General features: G+C 37.5%; 1 protein-coding gene across 1 annotated transcript in view; it reads left to right on the top strand.

Moving 5' to 3' along the window:
* Window positions 1–9,754, top strand: part of fbxw5 (F-box and WD repeat domain containing 5) — a 15,175-nt gene extending 5,421 nt beyond the window's left edge. The window contains exons 2-10 of the mRNA XM_016286590.1: window positions 562–757; window positions 1,056–1,213; window positions 2,245–2,428; window positions 2,512–2,660; window positions 2,975–3,310; window positions 4,757–4,940; window positions 5,049–5,196; window positions 6,069–6,281; window positions 7,870–9,754. Of these exons, the coding sequence (XP_016142076.1) occupies window positions 571–757; window positions 1,056–1,213; window positions 2,245–2,428; window positions 2,512–2,660; window positions 2,975–3,310; window positions 4,757–4,940; window positions 5,049–5,196; window positions 6,069–6,281; window positions 7,870–8,140 (1,830 nt within the window). The 5' untranslated portion in view covers window positions 562–570 and the 3' untranslated portion in view covers window positions 8,141–9,754. The remainder of the gene's footprint in view (window positions 1–561; window positions 758–1,055; window positions 1,214–2,244; window positions 2,429–2,511; window positions 2,661–2,974; window positions 3,311–4,756; window positions 4,941–5,048; window positions 5,197–6,068; window positions 6,282–7,869) is intronic.
* The last annotated feature ends 175 nt before the right edge of the window (window positions 9,755–9,929 follow it).

Below are 9,929 nucleotides of genomic sequence, written 5' to 3'. Positions count from 1 at the left end.
AGATTTTTAAGTCAAACCGTTGCAGTCTGTCAGTCATATAATGTAAGTGGCTGGGAATCACCACTTTGAGAGTCATAAAACATACACAAACAAAACAGTATTTATATAATTTTTTACAAGGCTTCTTCTTCAGCCTTCTCTTAAATGGAGCATTGACGCTCTATCTACAATCTCAATTGGGAGTGTCAATGGTCCATTTGAGAGATAGGTGGCGGTAATGCACTTATAAGTCTGCGATCCATGCAATTTTGTGTCTTTTCACATCAATGTATCATCACCAGCCGCAGGGTTAAATTTGGTTTTGTTTGTGTATGTTTTATGACTCTCAAAGCCGTGATTCCCATCCACTGACATTATAGGACTGACAGACTGCAACGGTTTGAGTTAAAAATCTCAGTTGGTGTTCTACTGAAGAAACAAAGTCACCTACATCTTGGATGCCCTGGGAGTAAGCAGATAAACATCCAATTTTCATTTTTGGGTGAACTATCCCTTTTAGTGCAAAATAGCCTTTGTTGATGTAATCGGTTGAAAGTCATTGTTAATGTTATGTTTTTTCAGGATGTCAGGATGGCAAGTGGCCCTGGCTTGCCGGACAGCCTGGTGCTGGAAATCTTCTGGCATCTCCCTCATAAGGCAGTACTGAGCGCTGGGTTCACCTGTCGTCAGTGGTTTGCGGTGTCGCGGGATGAGTTCCTCTGGAAGGAGCTCTTCTACAACTACTACTGCATCCCGCGCTCTGTGCCTCGCCACCCTGGTATTGCAACTGGAGCTGAACTTTTATTTAAACTGCATCATAGGCAATGAATTAATGTGTAAAATGTATAAGCACACACCTTCACATCTGTGGCCAAAAGTAATTTAGTGTTTATTTTGCAAAAACAAAATGGAATATAGGCTATACATGAGGCCTTTTACGACTAACCCACTAAGTAGTAAAAGACATGTGACACTGCCTACATTTTTTTACCCTGTTTGTCATGTATGAATGCCACACTGTGGCAGCACTCCCTGTGTATTTTGAAAGTAACAATGCATTTCCTGCATGTGTGCAGCGGCTGTGTCGTGGTACAGGGAGTTCAAGCGGCTGTATGACTGCATTCCCTGTGTGGAGGTTCAGACTCTGAAGGAACATCATGATCAGGTCCTGCATTTGGCCTTCTCTCACCGTGGACATCGCTTCTCTTCCTGCTCCAAAGACTGTACTGTTAAGGTAAGACTGCTTACTGCTCGCTTAATAAAGATTACATTTTTTTTCTTCAAATTTCAAATGTTTACACAGTATTTTTGATTTATAATCTAGCAGACATATGTCCGAATGAAAGAAATTATTTGCATATGCCAGCCATAACATACAATCTCTATGGTTATATGCAAAAACAGAAAACATCTGGGTAGTTGGCATGACATAGAGTATTGCATAACACTGATGCGGTTCCACAAAATGTATTTATTCTTTAATAATTATTCAACCTAATATGAAATCATATTAATTAAATGTTCCTAGCACAAATGAGGACAGCAATATGCATTTAATAAATTTTCAAAGCAAATAACAGCAAGTATGAAGTAAAAGTCAATGACAGGATGCAACTTTTTTTTTGGTTATGATATCTTGCCAAAAAATGCAATTCATACATACAATGACTTAACTTCTAATATTTTACGGAAGAAAAAATAAATACAATTATTTTAAACAAAACCTTATAGCGCTCTGCTTGTATTTGGTATTTATTAGATAAAAAAAGGTTAATATTTGACAAGCCTTTGTCCACTAAATCAGTTTCTTTGTCCAAAAAACAAACAAACAAGATGATAATATGATATCATCAGATGTTAACATATGTAGACTGTCATGACTGTGTGTCAAAAATAACAGATAAAAGTAGTGACATTTTAGTTATGATAATTCATAGGTTATGATATTTATAGAAAATTCTATTTCCTTTGAAAAATGTATTTTTTAAATAAAAACATTTAGAAAATAATGCTTTTGATGTGAACACTCACGTTTCAGAGTGTAACGAAATATATTCTACTGGACATTTTCAGTGTTATTAAATTTAAAAGATATATATTAAAAAAAAATTGTTTTTTGTTTTTTTTCATCCGCTTTACTAAAACTACAATTCTCCATATGTGTATATACAACATTTAAACAAAAATTGATGATAAAAAAAAAATCATTTGTTACTGCTTTATTATTCACCGAATAATAAAAATTCACTTAATGTGCTTTTACAGCTTTGGGACACAGAGCGATCAGATGGCAACATCTCTTTGGTTCACAGCACCAGCATGCGGCAGTTTAACTGGGGCTACACTCAGTTCTCACAGTTTAACGCTGATGACACCCTGCTGCTGGTCTCAGGGGTCTACCTGGGCCCACATCACTCCTCCTCTGGAGAGATTGCAGTCATCAGTTTGGGTAGAGACAGCTGTTACATACACCGATTGCACACACCCACTGTAAATAGATTTCTGACTGATGTTGTTGTTTTGGATCTGTAGAGAACTACACTCTGCTGTCCCGTGTGAGAAATAAGCCATACGATGTTTTTGGCTGCTGGCTGAATGAGACTCACCTCATCTCTGGTAACCTGCACTGGATTGGCAACATGACCTCCTGCTCTGTGCTCTGGCTCAACAAAGCCTTCCAGGTCCAGATGTGTTCACTTCTCTAGGGGTTTAAAGTGATGTGCTGAGTCCAAAATTAACTGTAGCTGATGAATTGAAAAAATGTTTTCTACTGGCCATGAAATAATTTTATTTAATTGAACAATATTTTTTACCCAGTGATAAAACATTTTAATTGTGGTTTATTAATTATAAGAAACGTTCGCCATATTAAGTTATGCCAATAGCACACACAAAAATATATTTCTAGCTAAACATCTAATGGTTCTGGATGTATGCAGGTATTAGATATTTTTGTCCTAACTACTCACTCAGTATTACCCCTCTCCATGTTTAGGACATCGAGTCAGAAAATGTGAATGTGGTGAAGCGTCTCTTTAAGATCCAAAACATCAATGCCAGCACTATCCGCACAGTGATGGTGGCCCACTGCCGTCGACACGACTCTCCTGACCTCCTTCTGGACTATGAAGCTCAGTCACAGGCACAAGCTCTAGCTCAAGCCCAGCGGACACAGCAGCACCAGCCTCTCTTTTTTGATCTGGGAAACACAGACAGTGAAGAGGAGGACGATGAGCATGATGAGGATGAAGAGGATGAGAAACGAGGAGAAAAAAGAGTGTCAGCACATCTGCCCTTATGTAACCCATCCGGGATTCAGCATGTTATACACGTAAGAGCCATAGAGATCGCTGCACCTACAACATTTTAAGCCACTTAAGATTTTTTTTTATATCATTATGAATTCTATTGTGTTTTCGTTTTTAGTAGTGAAGACAGTTTTCCCATACTTACAAAGATACAGAATACATTGATCTTCTGTAGAAATGAGAAATGGTTTCCTTAATTTTTGAAAACGTTCTTCTGCAACAAAAGCATTGGATTGGATGTATAGGGCAAGATAAAATCAAGTATTATGTGTGTGTAGTATTTTTGGATTTGCATCAAAAGATGACTGCATATATTCATCAAATATAAGTGTTCCATTTTTGAAAAAGATCTATACAATTAAAATTTTTATAGATCAAAATTTGAATATAAATATGACATTTTTATTTTAAGCATTTATAGCCATGAAATCTGAATCGACACTATTTACTTAAAGGCACAATATGTAATTTTCGCTGCTGGAGGGCGCGTATTCAAAATAGACAAAGGCCGTCGTCTTCATCCCCACAGCCAAAGCAATCCGACGGACTCGGGATCATGTTCATGGATGAGCTAATGATTTATTAACGTAGTAGAATGAAGCAGGGTGAGGCTGAAAGCCGTCGACACGCCGCTGAACGAGCGTGACACATGGTTCGAAAGCAGCGGAGCTTTTATTATGCCACAGTCGACCGCTTCCGCTCCTTCCGGTCGTGCGTATGTGGGGGAAAAAAGCAGCTGTTTTATCATACTAGATACATTTTAAAGTTCTGTTATTATGCTACTCTGTGCGGTCGTCACCGGTCTAATAAAACGCACAACATATTAAAGCGTCTTTGGTGTTTCCATGTTTTCTACAAAACAAAACCGGAAATCAAGGGGTTATGGCGTCATTGGCAGGCGACACATTGACACTATAGACACGCTCCGTGTCGCTAGTTAAAATTGCTTATTTCTCTGGATTTAAACATTCTTCGAAACATTTGGGATAATGTAAGTACACAAGTCAGCAAAATATATAACACTGTTCTAATGGTTTTTGGATATTTTAATAAAAAAATCTTACATATTGTGCCTTTAAGTGTTCCCTGAAAGTTTCATCTGTGCATGTTATTCCAAAGAAAAATTGGGACCAGTTCTCAGTATTTACTAGTGGCTTATTAGCATGCATATTGGCTGTTTATTAGCACTTATAACAAAATTAGGAGTTTGAGGCAAACGTCATAGTTAACAGTAAGAATTGGTCCCCAAACTAAAGTGTGACAAATTGTTTATGATTTTAAATTAAAATGTAATAACTTGCTCAACTTCTGAAACGACTGGCGCAAATGCAGCTTTGAAATATAGAGCAATTAATATTATAGCAACAGATAAAACTTGACTTTCATTAAGCCATGCTTTAAAAACATCTCTTCAGCTGTTATTGTATGTTGTCGGTTATATGTGCAGTTTCTGTATTTGCTGGCATTAGGGTCATCACAGCGTAGCCACGCATGATCGAGAGTTGGAGACTAAGGTGGCCAGGTTGATGGGCAGCAGACGCACCAAAGCTCCTGATCCAAACCTGGTCTCTCCAACAGCTCCTGGAGAAGGAGAGGACAAGACCTACCTCCTCTTCACCACCGGCAGCCTTACCTACTCGCCTCACCAAATAGGTGAGCATGCGCTTATGTCTCTGATGGGACACTGTAAGAATGATTACTTAATCTGCTAATTCCATACATGACGGATGGTAAATTCATGTGTTTATGTGTCTGTTTCAGGCATCAAGCGGATAATGCCTGATCAAATGACGACGTGCGGTCCTGTGTTGGGAGAGGAGCGCAGTACAGATGAATTCTTTGACTCACTGGATCATGTGATCGACATACACGGCCACATCATTGGAATGGGTCTGTCACCTGATCATAGGTGTGTGTTGTGCAACAGTAGATGACTAGCATACATGAGCCTTTAACTCACTTTGGACTAATGCAGTTTGCTCTGCAAGTTCATAGTCTTTCAAATTGTAAAAAGAGAATCACTCTGTGGAATTTGTGTGCAATATAATCTATGGCGCTGTGAGGGATTACCAAGATGTTGCTATTGTGTTTCTGTGGGGTAAGAAGTCACGCAGTCTTCCTCCAGGGGGCGCAAGCAGGCTTAGAAAGCTTCATCTTTGTATCTTATTAAAGGTGCAGTATGTAATATTGACAGCTAGCAGTTGAAATGGATGGGTACTGCAGTCCAAATTCTAAATATTGGAAAGCGTTACAAACTCAATCATGTTTCCTAAATATCTGAAAACATGTTATGGCATTTTTATGCTTAAAGGGATAATTCAAGAAGATATTTTGAAGATTGCTGGTAATCAAACAGTTGGTGGTTGCCATTGACTTCCACAGTATTTTTTTCCCCCTAATATGGAAGTCAATGGCAACCACCAACTGTTTGATTACCAACAATCTTCAAAATATCATCTTTTGTGTTCAACATAAGAAAGCAACACGTACAGGTTTGGAACGACATGAGGGTGAGTAAATGATGACAGAATTTTCATTTTTGGGTGAACTATCCCTTTAAGTAGTCAAAAAAAAAATACATACAGCACCTTTAAAGATATTTATAAAGTGAAATCATTTCAGTCTATTCATTTCCACTTAATTGTATAAAAATAAAGGTGACTTAAATAAAATCCCTAAATGGCCAGGGAAAACCATGTACAACAACTCCTGAACCCCTGCTGAAATTAAAGCATTATCAGTGAAAATGGTGACCGTCATGCAGTGTTTGTCTGTTCACAGGTACTTGTATGTGAACAGTCGAGCGTGGCCAGCGGGCTGTGTGATCTCTGACCCCATGTGCCCTCCTCCCATCGCAGAGGAGATCGACCTGCATGTGATTGATCTGAAGAGTCTTAGAGAAGAGCGCCGCAGCCTTCGAGCCCACCGGGCCTTCACACCCAACGATGAGTGCTTCTTTATCTTCCTTGATGTCAGCCGAGACTTTGTCGCCAGGTAATTTACAGCCCAGCCAGCTGTGCACATTTTATTTGCAGTAGTGAACAGATGTTTTTGGCCTGTTAACCAGTTCTGCCATTTGGAGTACAGTACATATTTACCAGAATAAATATGTACTAAGTAATTTCTTCTCAAGTCAATTCTTTCACTGGCTGAAACGACACTGGTCTTGAATTTTATACTGTCAGGCATGTGTGTAGCATAAGGAAAATATTTTTGAAAAGCAGGCTTTTTAATGTTGTGGGAATAGCATCGAGTGGATTCAATTCATCAAAGCATTTGAACGTTTAATAACAGGAATGTTTGCATGACTAATTAAGCGTTTAAGATCATTGTAAACTTGTAAATGATGAGTGCATATAGAAAGTAAAGGGGAATTTCAGTGGGGGGTTTTTTTTTCTTTTTTGAGGCTTTGAAAACCTTTCTTAATTCAAGTCATCAGTCATATCAATAGTGATAGGTACCAGTCAGAGAAAATCACATGACCATATGTGACCCTGGACCACAAAACCAGTCTTAAGTCGCTGGGGTATATTTGTAGCAATAGCCAAAAATACATTGTATGGGTCAAAATTATAGATTTTTCTTTTATGCCAAAAATCATAAAGGATATTAAGTAAAGATCATGTTCCATGAAGATGTTTTGTAAATTTCCTACTGTAAATATATAAAAACTTAATATTTGATTGGTAATATGCATTGCTAAGAACTTAATTTGGACAACTTTAAAGGCGTTACATTTTCTCAATATTTAGATTTTTTTTGCACCGTCAGATTCCAGATTTTCAAATAGTTGTATCTCGTCCAAATATTGTCCTATCCTAACAAACTATACATCAATGGAAAGCTTATTTATTTCGAGAAATTGACCCTTATGACTGGTTTTGTGGTCCAGGGTCACATATGTAAAATATGGCTCCATAATATTGAAGCCAATAGAAATTATTAGACAAGCTGAAAGTCTGCACCAGAATATGAGCAAGATCTTATAAACTCAGGACAACACAGTACTACAGCTAGGTGATATATCTGATCTTTTTCAGACCTTTTGATGATATTTAATATATATATATATATAGTCATTGGCTTTGAAGAGTAGTATTTCTATTTTCCCCCCTTTTTCTTTTTGCAATAATTTCCAAGAGGAGGATTTTTAGTGTAAATCATTCTCAAAAGCATTCTAATTTACTTCATGTAAGTAGGACAATATTTTTAAAAACTATTTAAGGCTGGAATACACTGCATGACTTCTGCTTAGATTTAGAGTCTGGAGGAGTTGCTGAAATTCAAAGCCAGTCTTCTACTAATAAAGTGAAGTTAAAGTCATAAGTTCCCAGAAAAAATAATACTCAAGTAAGGTACAGATAATCAAAAAGTGTACTTAAGTACAATACTCAAGTAAATGTACTTAGTTACTGTCCGCCTCTGCTAATAAACCTTAACAATGATTAACGAAAACATTCATGTAAAATACAAAAGTCATCTGAACCATCAATAACTGTTAGACGAACAAAAGATCAAAAGGATTGAGTCAATAACTGCACTAGAAGTGTTAATTGTCTAATTAATGTAATTGTCTGTGTAGCGGGGCTGAGGACAAGCACGGTTACATCTGGGACCGGCACTATAACATCTGCCTGGCTCGCCTGAAACACGATGACGTGGTCAACTCTGTGGCCTTCAGCCCAGCAGACCAGGAGCTGCTGCTGTCCGCCAGCGACGACTCCACCATTAAAGTGTGGCGCTCGCCACGTATGGTGCGCCTCGCTGAGGCACTCCAACGCCCCCCTCGGGCTCGCAAACTGCTCTCCTCCTTGTTTGGCCACAGAAGTGCTAATCTGAATGGTAAGCCCTGACCTAGACGCTGGCGGGGGCAACGCATGAGGAAAGCAACACAGAAAGACACTCCATGAGCAGAACGAAACGTGTGAGGTCAAGAAACTGAGGATTCCACGTGGTTCCTACGAGAACAAGGATACATGTATTCCTTAGTGGCCTTTTTGCAGAACGTACTGTGACCAACAGATCACTGGGAGATGAAAAGCGATGTCTTTGGAATGCTATATTTCTGAAAGATCAATGATGCACATGAAAACGTGGAAGACATGCATCAACAGTATATGTGAATTCAAGAGCAAAGAACCAAGAATTCAAAGAGATATTAAGGTCACATTCACATATATGTGCGTCACGTGTGCAGTTTGTGAGTCCATTTAACCCTGTCATAAAGAATGGAGCGCCACTTTTGCATGTCTGCACGTTTGTAATTTCTGTTGTTTTTTTTTCTTCCTGTTTTTAGTAGATGTTATACAAGCAACCTAATGATCATAACAAGGACATGGTCAGAGTATTGAAATACTAACAGAGAAAAAATACAATTCTGCTACAAATTTACAGCACAATTATGTCACTGGTGTTTTATCTCTGTTCCAGTTTTATGTAAAGGAGGAGCAGTTTAATTTAACATCATTACAGAACGACAATGCAGATGTTTACTCCTGAGCTACCCCATCTATGCCTTTATTATTGAAATCAATTGTATCCGTTGTGCACATGGTTTGTGTCATACAGGTTTTAACAATCATACTATATTGATGTAAATGTAAAAAAAATCCAAAGAGACTCCAAGCCTTCATGTTGAACTTTGTTGTTCGCTTTATACAATCATTTGGTTTTAACTTGCACCAGTGCTGCACTTCTGTTATGGTGGAATATTTATTTTATATTTACATCAAGTACAACATATTTCATGAGAATTTGTGCAGGTGTGATTAATAAAACTACCAAAAAGCTGAAGAAAAAAGGTCAAACAACGACCATTTACAGTAGGTGCGTTTCATTGAGATACTATGCAGCATCAGGGCAACTTTGTGTCATAAGCATACATTGTTTACCAGCATTAAATATTCAGCAAAGGTGCTCATTTATTATTATGAAAAAGTGACTCTAATATGCTCCCCCATGCCTAACATATATGATCTATATATGTAAAGCTCAGCTGTAATGTTAATCATGCATATTACTTTTTGTTGATTTCCTTTTGGTTCCTTGAGATTTTATTTATCTTCAGCAGGCGATTTCAATCTGATCTTCTAATAATAATTTAGTTGGAGTTTGGATCATGGCGTGCAGCATTCGTCTCTGTAGTTGCGAGTACATCAGTGGTTTTGTTTTTAATGGACCGGATTCCCTGTGACATTTGTTTGCATCTGATTTTCCCACATGCTCAGTAGATTTTGTATTGTGGGATGTGTACAATTTGTTTGACCCATTAAAACTTTTTCTTTTACCAGACGCAATGTGAATTTCTTGTTTTTATATCCCATGTTTGTATTTTTCGTGAAGACTAGGACTGGATAAAATATACATACCGCTTTAGAGAAAAGATCATAATGTTTTTTGGTATTACAAATGGATATGGTTAGCACACAACAATTTAGCATTTCAGAAAAATCATAAAATTAAATATATAAGAATTATTGGATCATGAACCCGACCCGACAAAAAAACAAAAGCGATTATGTCATAGTTTATTAGCATCATTTTACAGTACTAGAGTGCTATAATACAGAGTATTTTAATATCTATACAAAAACTAAAAATGACTTTAACTGCTTGATTGAATATATAAATGATAGATAAGAT

Source organism: Sinocyclocheilus grahami, unplaced genomic scaffold, assembly GCF_001515645.1.
Source record: "Sinocyclocheilus grahami isolate Dianchi unplaced genomic scaffold, SAMN03320097.WGS_v1.1 scaffold212.1, whole genome shotgun sequence".
NCBI lineage: Eukaryota > Metazoa > Chordata > Actinopteri > Cypriniformes > Cyprinidae > Sinocyclocheilus > Sinocyclocheilus grahami.
Note: the sequence above shows the minus strand (reverse complement) of the source record. Positions and strands in the feature narration are given on the sequence as shown.